Source organism: Sceloporus occidentalis, unplaced genomic scaffold (assembly GCF_023333645.1).
Source record: "Sceloporus occidentalis isolate IW3139 unplaced genomic scaffold, rSceOcc1.0.p SCAF_7, whole genome shotgun sequence".
Taxonomy (NCBI): domain Eukaryota; kingdom Metazoa; phylum Chordata; class Lepidosauria; order Squamata; family Phrynosomatidae; genus Sceloporus; species Sceloporus occidentalis.
The window spans coordinates 97,467,788-97,489,027 of NW_028316987.1; the positions used below are offsets into that span (position 1 = coordinate 97,467,788).

The following is a 21,240-nucleotide window of genomic DNA, read 5'->3' on the forward strand; positions in this document are numbered from 1 at the left end:
CAGCCTCTATGGAGGCCCAAGCCTTCACAGAGGCTGGGAAAGGGAGTGGGGGCCGGGAGGAGGCTGCTTCCCACCGCGGTGATCACCGCGATAAGGAGCAGCCCTTGCATCCTTCCCGGCCTGAGAGGAGGCCGAGGCTTCCTCCCAAGCCGGGGAGGGGGAGGAGGACAAGGTTTTAAAATGTAGGGCCTTTAAAAAAAAAAGGTCCTACATTTTTAAGCCTTGTCCTACATTTGTCCCGGTTCGGAGCTCCTCAGTTATGGCAACCCTATGTGTGTATCTATCTATATTTCTGTCTATGTGGGGAAATTTCTGAGAAAGGAAAAAGGAATGGAGGGGATTCTCTCAAAGCGGGATCCTAGAGTTGCCAGACTGAGAACTGGAGAGGGCTCCTGTGTGTTTCAGTGTTGTGTAGAAGAGGGCATTTCAGCACTTGTGCTGCTTGTTGTCTGGTCCCTAAATTTTGACACAGTCATTACAGGCGCCATTTATTTTGTAGTTGTGATTAAAGAGATCTGGATCTCGGGGGGAGTTTGCATTTTGTTTTGCTTAAATACACACAATTCTTTTAATTCATTTTCTTCTTCCGGTCTCATATTTTTCGTTATCATATTTGTCTTTTATCTATTTATTTTTTAATCCAGATTTCCCCCCCCCCCCAAATCTTTTTAATTGCCTTCTGTTGTTTAAGGGATCTTCTATAGTCAATACCATATACTCGACAAACGCTCTCACGACTTATCGATCTCCATTGATTTTCACTAACATTTGAGTCTTTTCTAAGGTTATTCAACAATATTTCAGAACTGAAGAATAGCGGAGGGAGAGGGAGCCCTGCCCAGGCCCTGTCTTTATTTTAACTCTCTTGGTTCTCTCTCCATTTATTGTAATTATTGCAGTGTGTTCTTGGGATGTTGATTTTATCCAGTTGTTCATTCTTGGACCCATTTGCATTCTGTTTATTATTTCCCACATTCATGTCCAGTTCATGTTGTCAAACGCTTTCTCTGCGTCCGGCAAAATCGGGTCTAATGGGTTTTTTTTTTATTATGAAAATCAAAATGTTCCCTAATACATCTACACTTGTCCCTCCACATTCGCTGGGGTCAGGGGCACAAGACCCCCACTGTGAATATGGAAAACCCGCCAATGACAAAAGCACCCTGTTTTTACCAGAGAGGACGCCTCTCTAGGAGTCTCCAGGAGGTCTTTCAGTGCAACTCTCTGGTCAACGTCCAACAGACACTGACCATAGAGTTGCACCGGAGGAGCTACAAAGCAGGCCTAGTGGAGTGTCCTCTCTAGGAATCTCTAGGTCTCTCAGTGTGACTTTTAGTTAACGTTGACCATAGAGTTGCTCTGGAGGACCCAGATATTCCTAGAGAGGACATATGAATCAAATCCTCAAATATCAAAGCCACAAGTATGGAGGGACGACGAGTGCATAATATCTCCCAGGCAGGGCGGCTATCCTTCAGATGCCCACCTGGCAAGGAGCCACATTGTTCTTCAATAATTATATCATTTGTTAAAATTAAATTTTATTAGTTTAAAAAGAAAAATACAGTGTATTAATTGCCAGTTATACGTTCATTTTGTATAGGCCTCAGTCAGCCTTGAGGCCGGGACTACGTTTCCCATGGCACCCTGCGAGAGGGCGGGGCAAGAGGCCCTTCTTGCGACTCGCGAGAGTGAGATGGTGGCGTCGGCGGGGAGATTTGGGAAGCCATCGCGAGAACTGTTCCCTCTCGCGCCGACAAAATGGCGGCGACGGAACTGGGTGGAGTAAAAAAACTCAGTTTCCCATGATGCAGCGCGCAAGAGAGGGATCGCGCGAGAGATCAGCAACCATCCTCCTGAGATGAAAAAGCAAGCGCGACGGAAGTACGTCTGCGTAAGGGGAGGGGTGAATCGAGAAGAGCTTCCGGTTCCGGTTCCTCCATCCGGGTCCTTTCCTTAGTAAAATAAATAAATAAATAATTAGCAAGAAAAGTGTGGAAGGAAGAGGGAGGGAGGAAGGAAGGAGGGCGGCGTCTCCCTTCCCTTCCGCGGCGTGACGTCATCGCGTGAGGTCACGGGGCCCGGCGGTGATGCGTCGGTGACGCGTCTCCCGCGCGTCCTCCTCGGCCGGGACCGTCACGGCGTTGCTATGGCAACAGGGCCTCCGTCGGGTCAAGGGGTCGCCGCCGCCGCCGCCGCCGCCGGGCCTCTTCTTGGTGAGCGCGGAACCGGAAAGAGGGAGGGGGCCTCCCCGGGAAGGAGAAGGGGCTGCCCTCTGGGCCCCTCCGCTTGGCTTGCCCTTCCTTCCCTGCCAGGGAGGGACCGGGAGGAAGGACAGGCCCCTGAGCCGGGCTTGTGCGCCCCAGAGAAGGCCCCCAAAGGCTAATCAGGGCGAGGGGGCCAAGGCCCTTGCAGAGCCAGAGGGGAATCCCCCCCCGACGGGGGAAGGCTCGCCCCTCCCGAAGGAAGAGGATGGCTTGCTCGCCCGCCATGCAAGACCCCCTGCCCCCCTCTGCCCCCGTCTCTCTCCGGACAAGCAGCAGCATTCTTGGCCACCACCAGGCCCTCTCCTCTGGAAAGTGCCCCCCACTAAAGCCGCCCCAAGGGCCCCCCTCAAGAGCAGCCCTTTTCGGACGGAGCAGAAGGTGGCCCCGATTTCGGGGAGGAGACCCTCCGCCTCAGAGAAGCCCAGAAGCCATTGGACTTACAAACATCGAAGGCTTAACATAGCCGCCCTCTGCGTGGCCTCAAGAAGGGTTTGGGGCCCTTTCAGGCCTCTGGATGGAAGCCTTTTGTCGGGAAGCGAAAGAGCCACTTTGGGGCTCTTCGTATCCAGGTTTGAGTCTCCCAAACCAACCCCCAAATCTGAACTCATCCAAATGGTCCGCAGGGCTGGCTGCAAAAACAGTCCATCTTGAGGCCACTCTAACTGCCTTAATTCAGTGCTAGAGGATCCTGGGAACTGTAGTTTATTGTGCCCCAGAGCTCTCTGACAGAGAAGGCTGAATGTCTCACAAAACTACAGTTCCCAGAATTCCCTCGCATTGAGCCAGGGCAGACTGCATTCTGGGGCCTAGTGGCCCTTCTGCTTCACACACAAACTCAGATGATGACAAATGCAGAGTGTGAGGCATAGAGGAAACCTATAGGAGCTTCCTCTTTGGAGCTGGGTCTTTGGCCCCATACAGGCTGCCAAAAGAAAGCCGCTTGGGGTCTCTTTGGGGGTATGCTGTTTAAAGGATGCCTGCATCCTAAGAGTCCAGAAGCCCTGCCAAAGCCACCATCCAGTCCTAAGGCCTGGAGCACAGCTTTGGAGCAGCTTCCGGACTCTTGGGACGCATGCACCTCCAAGCTTTCTTTTGGCCGTCCGTATGGGGCTCCCCCGTTGGCTGAGAGAGTGGCCCCTTTGCTGCCTGGTGGACGCAAGCCTTGTTCAGATCAGTTTTCAAAAGGTGTGTCAGATCACTTTCAGGTCTGTGAGGCGTACATGAAAGGTATAGGAGTTTCGTGCTTAGGCTTCGGTACCATCTCCAGGATCGTTCATGTTCTTTGTACATGGCAGTGTGGCGCAGTGGTTTGAGTGCTGGATTAGGTCTGTCTCTGGAGACCAGGGTTGGATTCTCAGCTCAGCCATGGGCAGGTCTCACTTTCTCAGCCCCAAGGGAAGGCAATGGCAAACCTCCTTGGACCAAATCATGCCAAGAAAACCCCATGATAGGGTTGCCTTAGGGTCGCCATAAGTTGGAAACAACATGAAAGCCTGCATCAACAACAACATGCATCCCAAAATCCCCCCCCCCCCCAAAAAAAAAAACAAAACCCTGAAGTCCCAAACCCTTCTGGTCCCAAGCATTTCAGATCAGGGAGGCTCCTCAGCCTGCGGCCAAAGGTACGTCATTATGTCTATGCAAATGTTCCCAAATGGGAAATCCAAAACACGTCTGGTCTCAAGCATTTTGGAGAAGGGAGACTCCACTTGCACTTGGAGAATGAGGGCAGCTCCGGAGCCATGAACTGGGCCCCCAGTGATCCCCAAACTCTGGCTTCTGGGTGCTCTGGACTTCCGTTCCCAGAATCCCAGACTCTTGGTGGGCTGTGAATGGGGCCAGTATTTTGTTTGGTTGTCTTGGAGGCAAGGCTTACTTGATATAAATCTAGCCCAAGTCTTATAGGCTGAAGGGGCATCTGCACTGTAGAAATAACACACCACTTTAATTGTCTTGGGATTTGTAGTTTGTTGAGGCACCAGTACTCTGTGGGCAGAGAAAGCTAATGGCCTTGTGAAACTACAAACCCTAGGATTGTATTAGATGGAGCAACAGCACTTAAAAGTGGTCTTGAACTGCTTTATTTCTGCAGTGTAGATGCACTTTCTGGCTTCAGCCTACTCATAAGTCAGTTCATTGCAGTCAACAGAGCTTGCTCCTTGCAACTATAAGGTTGCAGTCGTTCAGATACTACATACCTGAAAGTGGAGAGTCTGAAACAATGCAGTGGCTCTCAGAGATCTGGGGCATTCAAAAATCATATTGATCACAACCAGCTGAATATTTGGAGGTAAATCCCGTTTTGTCCTGTAGCGTTTACCGCATATATTTGACTATAAGGCAACCTTGTGAATAGGTTGAGGGCAGCTTTGGGGGCTAAAATGATGTATTTTGATGTGACCCATGTATAAGTCAAGGGTAAAATTTAGGGCCATGTGACAAAGGATCTATAGGATGAAGTAAAGGGAAATGATGCCAAAGGGCTTAACAAAATTCCAGCAGGCATAACTGTTTATGCTCCACTAAAGGCTGGCTGGCTGGGAGAGCAGAGCGGGGTCGGGACAGATGATACTTTTGCCTTTCACCAAGAGATGGTTCCCTTTTTATAAGAGTACGGTACTTACATGGACCCTTGGATAAGTCAAGTTTTGGGGGTGAATTTTTTGACTAACATTTCTATACCTGAGTGTATAGAGTAGATCCTGGTCATGGTGCCGAGGGTTTCAGCGTTAAATGGCCTCAGCTCCTCATGACCCAGCATTCCAAATCTCTGTCCCTTGCATTGTATTTTTTAGGCATCTTGATTCAGATGCCTAAAAGCCAGCCTGGCGCTTTGGTAATGCTTTGTTAATGCTGAAGAGGCTGCGGTGAAACAGTAGGAGACCTTTGCAGTGGCTGGAAGGAGGAAGAGGCAGCAGAAGGGCTTTTGCCTTGGCGAAACCTGGCCCTCTTGGAGTGGGTTGGATCGAGTGCAGAATTGAAACCAGCTGGATGGCAGCAGAGATCAAAAAGGGATTTGCAGCCTCTGGGGACACATGAAGGAATGGCTGCTGTGTTTCTGAGTCTGCTCCTAAAAGTGGCTTGTTTTGGCTCATGGCTTTTGGCTTTTGCAACATGGCTTGCTGTTGGGTGCGGTGTAGATGCTGAGTCGAAAGGGCTTGTGATACAAAGGCTCAAACCTTTTATCTTCCCCTTCCTTCTCCTGGTTCTTGTTGTTCTTCCCTTCGATCCGTAATGGCTTTGTAGCTTCTCCAGGGTTCTTGGGGAGGCGCTTAAGTCAACTGAGCGTATAGTTGGCAAAGTTCTGGGGCTAGAAACAATTTGTACGAATTGCATTTTGCACAAATTACTTTTTTTAAGGCTCAGTCTTTAAGAGCTTTTGTCTGAAAGAGCTTTTCCTAAGTGGAATACGGTTTGTATGAATTCTGGTTTCCAGCAGATTGTGCTTCAGCAGCCTTTCTTGCCTGCTTTCCCCAAAGAAGGCTGCCTTGAAAGGAGGTCTCCAGAAGCTGAAAGGAACAGACCATGAAGTAGGCTGTGCAGCTGCTTCTTGGCTGTGACTGCTAGGAGAGCTGGAAGTGCCTGGGGACAGGAGAAGTTTAAAACATGAAGGCTAGAAAGAACCAGGAAATCCGTAGGGATAGCTATTGAGGCCTTGGTTTACTGCTTCTCCACAGGGCCCTTGAGGCTGTGAACAATCCATGAAAACATTCAAGGCCTGACATAACGTGGATAAAATCATTTTAAAACGGACAGGGAAAGAAGTGCCTCCATATCCCTGAATGTTTCTTATCCATGGATTCAACCATCCACATCTTGAAAATAATTTAAAAATATGTAAATGCCAATGAGCAAACTTTGATTTTGCATTTTATATCTTATGTTGTTGTTATCCACCCTCAAGTCGCTCTGGAGCCATGGTGACCCTGTCAATGAGACATCTCCAAGACTCCCAATGCTCCACTGCTCTGGTCCTGCAAATCCATACCCACCATCTCCCTCTGGCATGTGGCCTCCCTCTCTTTCTGCTTCCCTCCACCTTTCCTGGCATGATTGGTTTTTCCCTCCTCATGCTGTGGCCTCACTTTGGTCATTTTGCCTTCCAGAGAGATTTCTGGCTTGATCTGCTCTGGGGCCCATTTGTTTGACTCCTTGGCTGTCCATGGGAACCTCTTCTCCAGCACCACATCTCAAATGAATTAATTCTCTTCTTACCCACTTTTTTAACTCTCCAGCTCTCAACATCCATGGTCATAGGGAATTTTATATAAGGAACACCATTTTACTATGCTATTATATATAATGGGACTTGAGCACCCATGGATTTTGGTATCCAGAGAGGGTCCTGGAACTAAACCACAGCAGATGCTAAGGGCCCACTGTAGTTTTGCAAGTTAAAACTACCAGAGCGGGACCAAAGGCCAGCCGCAATAGCACAGCACACCTTTAATTCCATCCAAAGGGATGGAGCCAGGGTGGCTTCCTCTGGGAGGGAATTCCACCATCGGAGAGCTGCTGCAGAGAATGCCCCATGCGGTGTACCAGCCGATCTGGTCTTGCGGAGCGGATGGAAATGCCACAGTGTCTCTTAGATTCTGAGCAGGCTCACATGAGAGGAGGTGATCTTTCAGATAGCCTGGCCACACGCTGTTACTCCTACCACAGATGTCCACATACCTGGGCAGGTGGCTTATCAGGCTAGTAATTTGAATTCAGTCTGTGGGTCCCTGGGCAACTTCAGGCATTTCATGTGTGTGGCCTTCCATGTCTGATTGCTGTTTGGTCTCAGCCTCCTCTTGAGTGCCCAGTTCTTTGCTCTTTCTGTGCCCACAGCTGGAGATGTAGGCTCTTCTGACTTCACCTGGCAGAACTAGGACTATCCTGGACATTTTCATGTAGCTCCAGGCACAGTTGTGTCTGTTGAGATGGACAGGATAAGACATTATTACAAAATCAGACTGGTGGGTGAGAAGAAGGGTTGGAGAGCTTTCATAGAATCCCAGGATTGGAAGGAGGGCCCCCCGGAGTCCAGCCCTGCTCTCGGAGCAGGGTCTCCAGCTGGACTGGAGCATCCCCAGCAGGTCAGTGTCCAGCCTCTTTTGGAAGATGTTCTGAGGAGGAGGAGGCTCCAGTTCTTCTCTTGGCAGTTGATCCCATTGTCAAACCGCTCTCACTTCTAATGTTCAGTCAAAATTTACCTTATACCTTCAAACCATTTAGACCTATTTGAACCTCCTGAGGCAGCAGAGGGCAAGCCTGCCACCTCCACTCTACTTTTGAGGTATTTAAAGAACGCAGTCATGTCATCACTTAGTCTCCTCTTCTCCAAGCTAAACCTGCCCAGTTCCCTCAACCTTTCCTCATAGGTTTTGTTCTCCATACTTCTTATCATCCTCATTGCCCATCTCTGAATTTGCTCTAACTTGTTTATATCCTTTTTAAAAGGAGGTGCCCAGAAAACTCTGGACTCCAGATGCAGCCTGACCAGCACAGAATATAGTGGGACTATTACTTCTTTTGTCATGGAAACTACAGTTCTATTAATTCAGGCTTTGCTGTTGTGTACTTTCAAGTAGTCTCTGACTTTTGGTCATCTTAAGGTGACCCTATAATAGGATTTTCTGGGGCTGAGAGTGTGTGACTCGTCCAAAGTCACCCAGTGGGTTTCCATGACCAAGTGGGGAATTAAGCCCCAATCTCCAGAGTCCTATTCCTACTATGCTCAAACCACTACACCACATTGGCTCTCTTAATGGAGGCTAAGATAGCATTTTTCTCCCTGGTTTCCTTCTCTTCCCAGTGGTTAGGTGGAGTGTTGAGTTAAAGAGGGAGGCCCAGATTCTGATCTCTCCCTGGGGTCTTAGGGTCACCTGGACCCTCTTAGGCATGATGCCTCACAAGCTGTGCTAAAGGATTCCTTGTTGCAAGCGAACAGACCTCAGCATTCAGGATGCTGGGTTTTGTACAGAGGGCCTCAACTGTGTTTCCACCACCACATTCTCCCACATCGCCCTGAATTAATTGGATCCCACCCTGAGATTGTGGTCTAAGGAAGCAGGAGGAAACAGGGTTGGCATTGGGAAAGACACACAGGAGTCTTTTGGTCAGTCAGTTAAAGGAAAGAAATGTCTGCAGAGGCTGAGAATGGCCCAGATTTATAGGAATATGAAAGGAGTCCTGCAGTGCTGTCTCCAAAGTATGTTTAATCCACCCTGCGCAGCCCAGACTGGACATGAAGGGAGTGACCCCTTCTGTCAGGAAATGGCATCCAGTTACCCCTGACGGCTGAAGAAGGAGCTTCCAGGTAGCCATAATGACCAGTAGCCACAGGCAGCTTCCTCAGTAAAAATTGTGTTTCCTCTCTTAAAGTGTGTGGCCCTTCAGTGAATTGAGCCCTGCCAGAAGAGAAGAAGACCACTTCCTTTGGTCAGTTTCAGTGGACAGCCATCCCTTCTGTGATTTATTATACTCACTTGTATCTTGGCTTGAATGGCACAAGTCCAGAGTGGTTTACAAAACCTGAATTAAACTGTTAAAAGCTCATCAAGATCCAGCAATAAAGGGGGGGGGGGGGTTTAGTTGGTGATGGCTGATCTGACAGGAGCAGGTAAGAAAAGCCTTGGCCTTGGCTTTCCTCCTTTTCCTTTCAGCAAGAGCAGGCCTCTGGCATTTACTTTGCCTTCTTTGCCTCCCTCTGTCTTCTGAATGCTGGATTTGTTGTGAGAGGGGAAATCTCTGCCTTGCCCAGGTTCTTCTCACTTCCTTCTATGAATCTTTTCTGAATCATCTTTTTTTAAAAACTAACTCAGGACAGACTGCTATTCTGGCAGCTTTGCTTGCCATTTCTTTTGCCCCATTTCCAACTTTACACTGTACCGCCATTGCCACCAGGACACCCTTTGAAGCTGTGTGGCTGGATCCGTCTTCCTCATCCTCCTTTGGACCTGCAGGCCTTCCCCTGGGTAGCGCTACCAGGTGTAGTGCATCTCTTTCAGTTGGATCCCAACAGAGGATGGAAGGTGAGAGGAGGCCTCCCTGGGATCCTTGCCCTGGTGTGAGACAGAACAAGTGAAGGGAGGTCTTTATTGGGCCTGTCTGCCTCTGGAAAACCAAAGCACGTGGGCTTTTGATGGGGATGTTTTTGGAAAGCATCTGGGTTCAGCATACAAATGAAAAGTGCTCTCAGGGTAGCTGGGTGTGGTGATCTTTGGGACCAAGCAGCAGTAGGGTTTTCAAAGAGGGGAGGAGGAGAATTGCAGAGAGCCCAGGAGCCTTTCTCAGAGAGGGCTTAGATTGCACTGGCCCCCAGGACTCCCAAGCGCTCACTGTTTTGGTGTCTTCTTTTTCCCCCTGACTGATGCAGGGGCTTCCAGAAAGTGCAGCCAAAGTGAACAGGCAGAAGGAGATTCCAACTGACCAGACTTGCAAGACAAATCCCACTGGACTTTCTGTCGCTGAGGCGAAACATGACTTTCCCACCCTGGAGGATTGTCCCAGGAGATGCCTGCGGAGGGTGTTGCCCAGGTAGGGCCAGCTGGACCGTGGGGCTGAGGTTCTCTTTGTCACCATGCTTGCTCCCTGTGTTCAGAAGTGCTCAGGGCTGCTGGAGGAGACATCTGGGCAGTGCGCTTGCCATTTCCTGTCTCTGGTGAAGGCTAGCAGTGCTGGGCGAAAGGGCTTGACCCATAGAGCTGATCAGTGGGGCACAGGCAGATGGACTGAGCTTCCTGTCTCTGTCTAAACCCTGGCAGCTGGCTTTCAGCTGGGAATGGGAATGGGAAGTGAAGACTCTTCTTCACTCTTAAGTGTACCATTATTGTTATTATTATTATTAAGCTTTATTTATATAATGCTGTAAATTTACACAGTGCTGTACATACAATCAATTAAAATAATTAAAATACCTTTGTTTTGTACTGCACTTGCTTTTTCTTTGTTGCTATTATTATTATTATTAGTAGTAGTAGTAGTATTATATTTTTCCCAGTTCAGGAGTCAGGATGCCTTAAAAACTTAAAACAGATACAGCTAAAATATTAACTGCATACAGAAGCTAAACTTTCAGTAGCATTAAAAGTGTGACCATTGAAAAGAAAAACAACAAATAGCATAGTACCTTCTGAAAGGCCCTTTCCCTTGAGCAATCCGCCCTCAAAGGCCTGTCTTCTGTCTATTGAAGGATAGCAAGGAGGTTGCCATTCTGACCCTCTGAGAGGAGTTCCAGAGCCTGGGGTAGCTGCCACAAAGGCTCTGTCCTGTATTCCTTCCAGATGTTCTTGTGAGGATGGTGGGACTGAGGGAAGAGCCTTCCCAGAGGATCTCAAAACAGGGTTCATACAGGAGAATACTATCCATCAGATACAAAGCTGTGGAGACCTGGTCTTACATTGTACCAGCCTTAGTCTATAGAAGTCAGTTGAGGGCTGTTTCTGAATGGCAGAACACACACTTTGCATGCAGAACATTGGGGGCTAAGCCCCCACCAACATCTCCAAGTAAGCCTGGGGAAGACATCCCTGATTGTAAAACCTAGAGAGCTGCTGCAGAGCGAAGACCTGACCTTAGCATAAGGCAGTTTCTTGGTCACTCCAAGTGAAGCAGTGCTGACCAGCCTGGCTTTGCTATTACAGGTGACCTTTGAACCTCCCCTCGTCTGCATCCCACCGGAGGAGCTCACGGAGGATCCGCAAGGAGCTTGTGGAAGTGGTGATGGAGAACTACGAGCTGGTCACTTCTCTGGGTAAGACACCCTCAGCTTTGGTTTCAGAGAACCACTTAGCTAGTATAAGGGTAACCTGAAATGAGTGGGATGGGGCGCTTCATTAGCCTGCATGTACTGGATCTAAGAAAGAAAGCTTGCCGCTGTTTGTATTTCAGGGAGGAAGCTGAGGAAGAAAAAGCCCATAGGGACCCATAAGCATTTTAATCAGGGAGTCAGAGCACTCCACAGCCTCTGTGAAGTAGTTGGAGTTTCTTTGTCAAATCCTAGGCAAATCCCTGAATGGTCATCTGTCAGGGATGCTTTGATTGTGAATTCCTGCAAGGCAGGAGGTTGGACTGGATGGTCCCTGTGGTCTCTTCCAACTTTATGATTCTATTATTCTAAATAGTCCCTCAACTTATTCATGACATAAATGGCAGGTAAGACACTGTACAGTTAAAAAAAAGAAAGGACAAGAATTCTGGACCAGAGAAAGCGCCCCTGGAGTGAGTCCGCTCCCTGATACAAGAAAATAGAAGAGTTGCATTGAAATTAAAGAGGGACGTTATGGGGACACACCTTTAGAAACTAGGTCTTCTACCAGAATGAAAAACCCCTCTCCCTTTGCAGAGTGCGGTGGGGTGGGTGTGTAAATGTGACCAAGGCACAGAGGGGGGTGTCAGCTATCAAAAATTCAAGAGAAGTGTTCATGTCTCTTGACTGTTGGCTTCTATAAAGCTATCTATGCCTTGGTGTTCTTCTTTATCAGGCTACCCAGTTCTCAAACCTGATCTCCTGTCTCGGATTGAGCGTGTTGGAGAGCAGTGTGTTGGTGACCAACTGGATTCGAGCAGAGGGATTCCAGCAGATCCCTGCCCAGGTAAGCCAGTTAGCTCCATCCCACCCATGGTTGCATTGCAGTCCTCTTACATTTTGGAGCACAATATTGTTCTTTATCTGATGTCTTTGGAAAGAGAATGCATGCTACCTATGGCACCATTTCCATAGACTTGGTCTTCTTTGAAGGTTGACTGAGACAGTTCCCTCTTGTCTTGTAGTTTTTGGCACCTCTTTGTCTCTTTGCCAGAACTCTGTTGGAGCCACATGTGAATGAGCAAGTCTGCATTTTTCCATAACTTTTCATGCCCTGAAGACATGTGCATCATCATAGAGGACAGCCTACACCTTTTTCCTTAGCATTTTGCTAACTAAATGAAACATTGCATTGCTTTAAAAATGCTGCAACTGTTTTACAAGATTGGTTTCAGTAGAATTTCATATCAGGTAAATGCATTTAGGGCAAAAATATATAAGCCTCGCCACAGTTGTTCTTCCACAGTTTTCTGGCACTATTGATTTTAGCTGGAATCCCACACCCCCATTCACACAGACATTTTCCTGTCTAGTGTCGACTTGAAGCCAAATAATAGCACATAGACGTTGTGGCCAATCTTTACAAACAGCCAAAGGCCACTGGCCAGCTCTGTCCTTCCTAGTTCTCTTGCAGCAAGTTTAGATGAATCTGTTGTAAGACTGATGTGTGGTGAAATATGACCTAGCTGCCATTGTGTTATAAAGCCTGTTTATAAACAGGTAGAGACAAAGGCCTTGTTAGGGACACCTGGAAGTACTAAGGGCACAGAACCTGTGGGTTCAAACACCCCACAGCTTCCTTCCCAGAGCCTCTACTAGCCAAAGAAGCAGTTGCTGAGCCCATTGGGAGCTAACCAATGGTTCTTTTCCAGGTTACCGTTTTTTCAAACCCGAGAGTTTATCGTGGATCGAGCGGTGGGAAGAGCTTGGCGTTACGGACCGCCAGAAGCTGGAGGAAGGCAAACTGTGCACTGGCTCCTGTCAAGGTGAGGGGTTGGGGCCAACCAACAGGACATGGAGCTGTAATAGAAGTTGCACTAATAAGCAGTGAAAATTAAAAGTAGAAATAATGCTTGCATCTTTCTCAGCCTTGGTGCCTTGACAAGCTATGAACCTTTAGGCTTCCTTTTTCATCACAAGGATTCCTGGTGCATTAAGACACATGCCTTCTGTCCTGTCCCTTTCTGGAGCAGAAACCACAAGCCTCTTGTCTCCATGGGTTAGAATCTGTTAAGAGGAAGAGCCACTTGCCAGAGCTCTCCTTAACCCTCATGATTGAGGACAGAAGAGATCTTAGGATTCTTCATGTCTAACCACCACACCATTATCCAAACTCCTCCTCAATATGTTTTAAGCCACAACTATTGTGGAGCTTTCTGTACTTAACTTCACAGCATCTTTTACCCTGAATGGCTAACAGAACTTTTAAAATCCTATTCAAATCAAACAACTACTTTTTAAAAGCTTTTAAAAACTTCTTTACGTGCAGCTATGATCAAAGTTATGTATACTTAGTTTTATTTCTGACACGGTGGTTCAGTGGTTAAGATGCTGACTCAGTGCAAGTCAGCAGTTTGAGGCCCAAGTGCCACCTGACACAGTTTTCTGCTCCCTGATCTAGAGGCACGTGTCGGATCTTAAACATGTTTTAGCTTTTAGCTCACTCTTTCTTTAGACTTTTTCCATTGCTCAAGAAAGTGGTCAGTTTTTCACCCCTTGAGAAGAACCAAGAGTGGCAGAATCCTTCCTTGCATGAACAGCTCTGGGAAGAGTGGGGAGAGTGAGAATTTGACTTTATTCCACCCCACCGCACTCTCTTTTTCTTCCTTTAAAAAAGGCAAATATGTGGAGAAAGGACAATCAGACTTAGAATCTAAACAATGAGACAGTGCTTTTGGAGGTGAAGTACTTCAACCCTCTGCTCTGTGCAGGATACACTCCCAGCCTCCCTGCGATATGGGGCTTCAGTACTTCCAGTGAAGGAGACCCCCTCATCTCCAGAGGCAGTCCATCTACTGTTGAACAATCCCTGCTGCCAGAAAATGTCTCCTAATGTTTGTCTGAAATCTCTTTCTCAGCAATTCCTGCCTGTGAGTTGCAGGCCTGCTCTCCAGAACAAAAGATGAGACACCAACCCCATTTATTTGTGGCATGAAAGCCCTTAAGATATTTGAATACTTCTGCCACACCTCTGCTTAATTTTATTTCCTCTGAGCTAACCTTGCCTCACTCTTTCATTGGTTCTTTAAATGTAGCTTACAGAACTGGGCAGGGGTGTGCGTCTGCAGGTCTATTCCCTTGCTTTTAGTTGCTGAGAAAGGTGCAGTTGAGTGTTGGCCAGGGACAAGGTCAGCTGCTCCCTCCCTGCCTGGCTACAGTGCTCCCACAGAAGCCACCAACCAGTTGGTGTGGCAGCAGGGGATGCTGCTCTGGCTGAGTCTTGGGTCTCAGCCCAGCCTTCAGGCCTCTTCTGACACCCGTCTTTTCTTTCTCAACTCCCTTCTCCCTTGTTTAGGAGCAGCAGCGGCAGCCGGACGTGGCAAAGCAATCAAGGAAGAGGAAGGTGGCCAGAAGGGCTTTGTGGCCAGCTTGGAACGCTACCAGCTCTTCCCCGATAGCTCCCGGGCCGGGCTCTTCTTGGCCCCCAATAGTGCCCAGCTGCGGAACCAGCCCCGAGTCAAGAAGGAAGAAGCCGCCTCCTGTGAGCCCAGCCTCTGTGGCCCCGGGCGCCCTTCCCAGGGTCTGGGCTCAGGCCCCTTCACCTGTGTGGTGTGTGGGAAGTGTTTCCGGCAGAAGCAGGGCCTCATCACGCATGGGCGAATCCACACTGGTGAGAAACCATACCCGTGCCTGGAGTGTGGGAAGCGCTTCCGCCAGCGCCCCAACCTGCTGACCCACCAGCGGGTGCACACGGGCGAGCGCCCCTTCCCCTGCCTACGCTGCGGGAAGCGCTTCAGCCAGAAGGCCAACCTGGCGGCCCACCAGCGCACCCATGCGGTCCAGGAAGGGCTCATCACCCCAGAGCCCAAGGTGCCCGTCCCCCGAGGGAGCCGTCAGACAGAGAAGCCCTTCCCCTGCAGTGTCTGTGGGAAGAGCTTCAGCCAGCGGCCCAACCTTATCACTCACCAGCGCATCCACACGGGGGAGAAGCCCTTTGCCTGCACTGAGTGCGGGAAGCGGTTCAACCAGCGAGCCAACCTCATCACCCACCGCCGGATCCACTCGGGTGAGCGCCCCTTCCCCTGTGCCACCTGCGGCCGGCGCTTCAGCCAGAAGGGCAACCTTGCCGCCCACCAACGCACCCACTCCCAGCAGCGGCCCCATGCTTGCTCCTGCTGCCCTAAGCGATTTAAGGGTGAGTCAGCCCTGCGGGCCCATCAGAGAACCCACCGGCAGGTCTTGGGGACCGACCCCCTGACAGGAGCCCTTCTGGCCGTCCCCACCTTGCAACAGCAGCAGCAGCAGCAACAGCAGCAACAGCAGCAGCAACAGCAGCAGCAGCAACAGCAACAAGCTGCCTTGGCTGGTGATGCCTCTGCTACGGCACAGCGAGCCACACCAGCCCCCCACCAGGATCTCTCCAGCGACCCCACTCCCGGTGTCCACCGGGCAGCTCCCTCTGGGCAGCATGGGGCCCCTCATGGGGGACAGAATCTCCCCACTGACCCTACTCCACCTGGTGGCTCCCACACTGCAGGCCCGGCTGGGCACCTACAGGGAGTGGGGGCCCCAAGCTCTGAGCAGGGGCCCAAGCTGAGCATCCCCCCTGCCGTGATGGATCCCCATATAGAGATGCTCCACTGCCAGCGCCGGCTGAGTCTGCCTACTCTGCCCACCTCCAGTGCCCATTCCGTGATCCCCATGGGGCAACCCCAGCCGATCACCTCCAAGCCAAAAGCAATTGCTGGCTCTCGGCCTGCCACTGTGGATGCCCCGCCAAGTGAGATGCTCCACTGTCTCTGCCATGCCAGCAGGGCCTCCTTGGTCATTCCTCACCCACCACATTTGGGGCAGCTCCAGGCAGGTGGTAGAGACGCCCCCGGTCGGGCCTGGCTGGGCATCCCTTGCCCGGCCCGCACCCTCCAGCTCCCACAAGGGGGCCAGGGTCATCCATCGGCCCCCAACCCCAGATTGTGCTCCATCCCGGACTCCCTGCGATAGCTTCCCACCTCCCTAAAGGAAGGACGGGCACTGTGCAAGCACAGACTGTGGGGCCGCCCACCATTCTTGGTTTTCCTGGCAACTCTGCCCTTTGTGGGGGCTCGGCAGTGGAGCTCATGCATGTATCGTGGACAGGAGAGCCCTCCACTTCCACAAGCCCCCTCTAAGGACACATATGTACGGACCCTATCTGTTCCTGCTTCTGCTGGCTTAGGACTTGTGGCTCTTGGGAGGCAGGGAGCTGATGGAAAAGATCTAATTCTTGTTTTTGGCAGAAGCACCAAGTGCGGATGCTGCCCCTCAGAAGCTTGCACACAAGGAAGAGCCCAGAGCCCATGGAGTTGGGTATATTGTGCCAAGTATATTTCTTCATCCCAACGCCTCTTCATCTCTTCTGCCCCTTTCCCAAGGACTCGCAGAACCCCTTTACTACTCAGCCATGTGGCGGAAACCTCTTTTCACCAGGAGAGGAAGGGAGGCTCAGAACCCAACACCATCAGCCTCCAAACTGCAAGGTCCACACCTTCAGAAGCCTTTTCCTTCCAGATCCTCTTTGTTTCCTTGGGAAAGGTGACTTTGGAAGACCTGCTTTCCTCCCCACCCATTTAATGTGCCTGCCACTCTCCATTCAACGTGGAAAACTGCAGCCAAAAGCATGTGTTATGGTGGCTGCAGAAGACTTAGCGCTGGCACCTGACTTAAGAGAGCACCCTCTATGAACTCTTGGTGGACACCTGAGTTGCTTGGTGTTTGAGTGATGCCCCTCTGGGGCAGCTGAGAATGCCACCGCCCTCAAACATATTCTGTGTTTCGCAAGCATTTAGGTAACTTGGATGATCCCTTTTCTAACAAGCCCCTGCCCCCTTTTTCCCATGTTGATAGAAATGGCACAGTGAAAAGAAAGGTGCAGTTTGGACCCACAACTGCCCTGTTCTCATTGTGTAACCTTTCTATAGGAAAGGAAACTGGGAAGGTAGGGGAGAGTGGCAGAGAGAGAAAAGAGCATGGATAAGCACCAAGGTATAAATGGCAAAAAAAGACCACCACCCACTGCATATATGTCATCCCCTTGGAGCTTTGCTGGAGGCAAAGAAGACTCCGGTGTGTTGAGAAGAGAGCAGTAAGGCCTACTGACGGGCAGACTCTGCCTTTGTATCACTTTGGGGGTTGGGAGTGGTTTTTAGAAGCCTTCTTTTCCCAGGACAAGTGTTTGTGGGGTGAGGGGAACAGGGACAATCTTACGCTTCAAAAGCAGTGGTGTTCCTGGAGGTTTGTTCAAATCCTGCCCTGGGCTCCCAACTCCCAAGAGCTGGTGAGGATTACAAGAAGCCAGGCTTCCTCCGCGAGACAAGGAGAGCGGAGTTCTCCTTTCCTTTTTCTAACCGAAAGTGCCCAGCCTGCCAGCTCTGGGCCAAGGCAAAGTGGCATATGGGGAGGGGGTGCCCCATGGGGTGGAAGGTAGTCGGTGAGCGATGTATGCTGTGTACAGCAATGCAAAAGCTTTCCTCTCGCTCACCTTCCTCCAAAGCTGGAATCCAACAGCTGGCCTAGATGTGACTTTGAAGGTGCTCCAGGGAAGGTGAGGGAGGGAAGCCTTGACCAAAGAGGAGGATGGGCAGAGGGAAGTGGGAAGCCAGGGCTGGAGGCAGAGCTCCCAGGCCAAGGGGAGTGGGAGCGGGGTGGGATGGGATGGGATGGGATGGGCAGGAAAAGAAGCAGCAGAAGCACTTTACAGATGATTCCCACCCCTCCTTATAAGTTGTAGGCCCCTTGGCAACCCCTATGCTGGCCACTTGGCCGGCTCGATTCCCCGTGGGGACTTTGCCGCTTCCCCATAATCTCTGCACCAGGAGGTCACCTTGGTTTCTGTGGCTGCAACACTGCCACTGCCCTCTGGCTGGCAGAGCAGCTGCCCTTCCTGCTCTGAGAGGTTCCCTCCCGGGGTCCGTGAGGGGGGTCTGTGCCTTAAGCTCTTAGTTCTGTGGGGGTGGTAGCTGGGATGCTTGTTTCTGGAGTGAGAAGTGGTGGGGAGTAGCTGCACATGCACAAATCGGGGCGGTCTGATTAGCTGCACGGAGGGGGTAAACCGTATTGGGAGGGCCCCGTCCTGCCCCAGAGGAGAAAGAAGAGGGCATCAGATTCTTGTGGAAGATTCCCCCAGATACACACACACAGTGGGGTTTTCTCTCTTGTGGGGCTTTGGTACCAAGGGGCATCCAGTTTCTCAAGTGTCATGAGGAGAGGTGGGGGAAGAGATTCTTCTGCCAGAGGAAGGGGCATGGTGCAGGCGAGGGGAAAGCAGTTTCTGAAAGACCCATGTTGAAGTGTTTGGAGTGGAGTGAGGGTCAGCTTGTGCCTGCATCCCCCCCCCCCCAATGTGCAAGACCATTACATTAGGAAAACGGTGTGAAAGAGAAAGAATAACCTAAGGAGGGCGATTGAATTGGAAGCTCCTTGCAGCCGTGTTGGAGGGAAGTGGGGGAGATCAGAAAATGTGCTGGTGGGTGTCTTTTGGTGCAGGGTGTCTCCTGCAAATGGGGTGGTGGTGGTGGTTTGGGACAAAATTCATTCTTTAATATTTTGCAATGGTGTGCCCTTCGTTCCCCCCTGGGAATGTCTCCGGGCTTCTAGCTGCTTTTCTGTATATCACAGTGGGAGTGATGCAGCCCTCCAGATATTTGACTCCAACCCCCAAAATTCCTTACTACCGACTGAGGGAGGTCTGTGACATTCCCACCCTGGGTCTGCACCATGTTCCTGCTTTTGGAAAGGGTGCTGCTTCAGAGGAGGAAAGCACTGGATGCCAAAGCCTTTGGGGTGCCATGAGGCAACTGGGGAAGGCTAGGCCCCAGTTTATGGCATGTACACAAGCACACTGGGTTTCCAGAATTGTTATGGCACTGACTAGAAGGAAAGAAGGGAGAGCAGTTTCCCAGTACCTCCTTTGTGCTTGCTGGCCGTAGGCAGGAGATTTGCAGACACAATTGCCACAATAGACCTTTCTTTTCAGGTGCTTTCAGACCTGGTACGCTCTGCAGCTGGGAGACCCACATTTAGTGCTGCTGCTGGTGTAAAAATAGCAGGTGGTGTGTGTTTGTGCTGGATGTGCACCTTCCTGACAGCCTGCATTTGAAGAAACAGGAGTGGTGGTCTTTAGACAATGGCTGTGAGTGTGAGAAAGAGGAGCATGGCCAGTCTCCAAGGGGCCCAGGAAGAAGGCCTTCCTGCCCTGGGGAGGGAGGTGCCAATGCCCTCTCACCCCCTAAGTCCACCCTGGCCCTTCAAAAGTGGGGCATGCCCACAAGGCAGCAGCTTTTCACATGGAACTGGCAAGCATGAAAAGTGCCAAGATAGGAGAAGGTACTGACCAGCCTCACCACACTGCTTAGTGTCTGGTGTGAGGCTCAGGGACTCTGCAATGCCTACCAGGCTGCTTGACCATTCTTAGGCAATGACTCGAGTGTAGCCACAAGCCCAGCAGGCGCCTGACTGGATGGCCTGGCATTCTTCCCCCTCCTTGGGGTGGTTGTTCATGAACCCATGTGGCACGATGGAGGGCTCAGGTGCCGTAATAGGACTCCCTTGGATGGGGAGCCTGCCTGTCTCTTGCTTTAGGGGAGGGGATCCCTTCCCTGCTGAGGGGGATGCTCGATGTCTGCCCCGCATGTATCTTGCTTGCCTCTGCTTGCTTGAGTTAAACCTACGGAGATGACTGCTCTGTTGGTGGCTTCCCAAAGTGCACTTGCTCTTTCGCTTGTAGTCCAACTTTGGTAGGTGGTGATAGGTAGGTCTTGGGGGTGGACAGTCCTGGACCTGGACACCTGCGTTTCCTGGGGTCCTTCCAGCCTTGCAGTTCTCCCATTTCCGCCAGAAGCAGCCAGGCCCCTAGGAAACCTGAGTGCCAGGCGCTGCGGCCCTAATCCAACTTAACCCCATTGCAACAGTGCCCCAATGAAAGCAAGGGAGCTTTCTCTCTGCTGAGTTCATTCCATTAGTTTCAGCAGCACTCAACCCTGGCAAAAGTTACTTAGCGCTTGCTGTTCCAGGAAGGGGGAAGGTTTCTTAAAAGAATGATTCTTAGCATCCCCACAAAACCAAGGGAAAGAAGCCACAGTGGCTGAGAACCACCTTGAAATCTGTAGCACAAACACCTGGTCTTCAAGGGTGGCTTCAGTTCAGAGCCAGCTTGCTCCCTTCCAGTTGTGGCTGGCATTTTTTATTATTGGCGAGGATGTTAAAAAGGTTGGAGGTGCATCTTCTGGGGGAGTGCATGCTCTGCATCCTTCCGTAACTTAGGCGAGGACTGAGAGGAAGAAACCCACCAAGGTGCCTGGAGTGTTTTGGGGAAGGAGTTGTGTGTGTGGCGTATATACAGTCCAGACATGGCAGGGATGGCTTCTGACCTCTTTATTGCCACACAGCCAAAATGGGATTTAAGGACGTAGCCACCACCTTGTTGGGCCAAAGCGCAGTCCAGCGCTCCCCTTCCCGAGCGTGAATGGCCGGGAAGTTACTTACAATCTGGGCGCAATGGTGATGGCTGTTTCTTGTTTGCGCCCCTCTTCCTCCTCTGGCATTGCCTCTTCACAGAGTGGTTCTGTTGAGCCAAATCTCTCCATTGCCTAGTGGGCCGGGGAGAGACACCTGCGTTAGTGGCCATTGCAGGGTCCTATGCCACAACAACGAAACAAACCAGTGAGTAATCCATTGCGTGCTGAAACAATCTTTTGTTCATTTGGGATCCTCCGGCTGCCGCCAACCTGCTTCCATTGGAATTGTGCAATTTCAGCTGGATAAATGGGGTTCAGGAGACCTCTGCCCCACTCTTTGTGCCCATTTGCGGCCTGGAGGTTTCCTTTGCTGAGGGGGGGGGGGTTATATCTGGCGAAAGTCCAACGCCTCCCAAATGCAGAGTCACCTGCTCAGTTGCTGGTGTAACATGGCTGTCGCAAGGTCACCATCCAGCCCAGAGAGACTGCTGGACCCACAATCCACCCTTGGCAGGCGACTCTTTGCATCGCATTTCCCAGGAGGTCGCCAAACCCTGCCCTGTGCCTGCCGCCTCGCCCTGCCCTTTCCCTCGGAGCTTCCTCCTCCTCCTCAAGAGACACCAGTAACGTCATCCCCATTAACCCAGACTGGCCCCTTAGGGCTATTCCAGATGTATTATGATAATTATTATGTTTTATTATTATTTTCTGAGCTATGTTTGTTTGCAATAAAGGCTTTCTTACAGTT

General features: G+C 50.7%; 1 protein-coding gene across 3 annotated transcripts; it reads left to right on the top strand.

Annotated features, from left to right (window-relative positions):
* The first annotated feature begins 1,946 nt into the window (after positions 1-1,946).
* LOC149310215 (uncharacterized) lies at positions 1,947-21,240 on the top strand. Of its 3 annotated transcripts, none has more exons than XM_089533912.1 (6): positions 1,947-2,216; positions 9,631-9,791; positions 10,898-11,007; positions 11,738-11,848; positions 12,714-12,827; positions 14,357-21,240. In XM_089533912.1, the coding sequence occupies exons 3-6, from the start codon at positions 10,977-10,979 to the stop codon at positions 16,000-16,002; spliced, it is 1,902 nt and encodes a 633-aa protein (XP_089390038.1). In that variant the 5' UTR covers positions 1,947-2,216; positions 9,631-9,791; positions 10,898-10,976; the 3' UTR covers positions 16,003-21,240. The 3 variants fall into 3 exon arrangements, with proteins under 3 accessions (XP_089390038.1, XP_089390040.1, XP_089390039.1); XM_089533914.1 differs by lacking the exon at positions 1,947-2,216 and adding an exon at positions 2,802-2,836; XM_089533913.1 differs by lacking the exon at positions 1,947-2,216 and adding an exon at positions 9,267-9,286.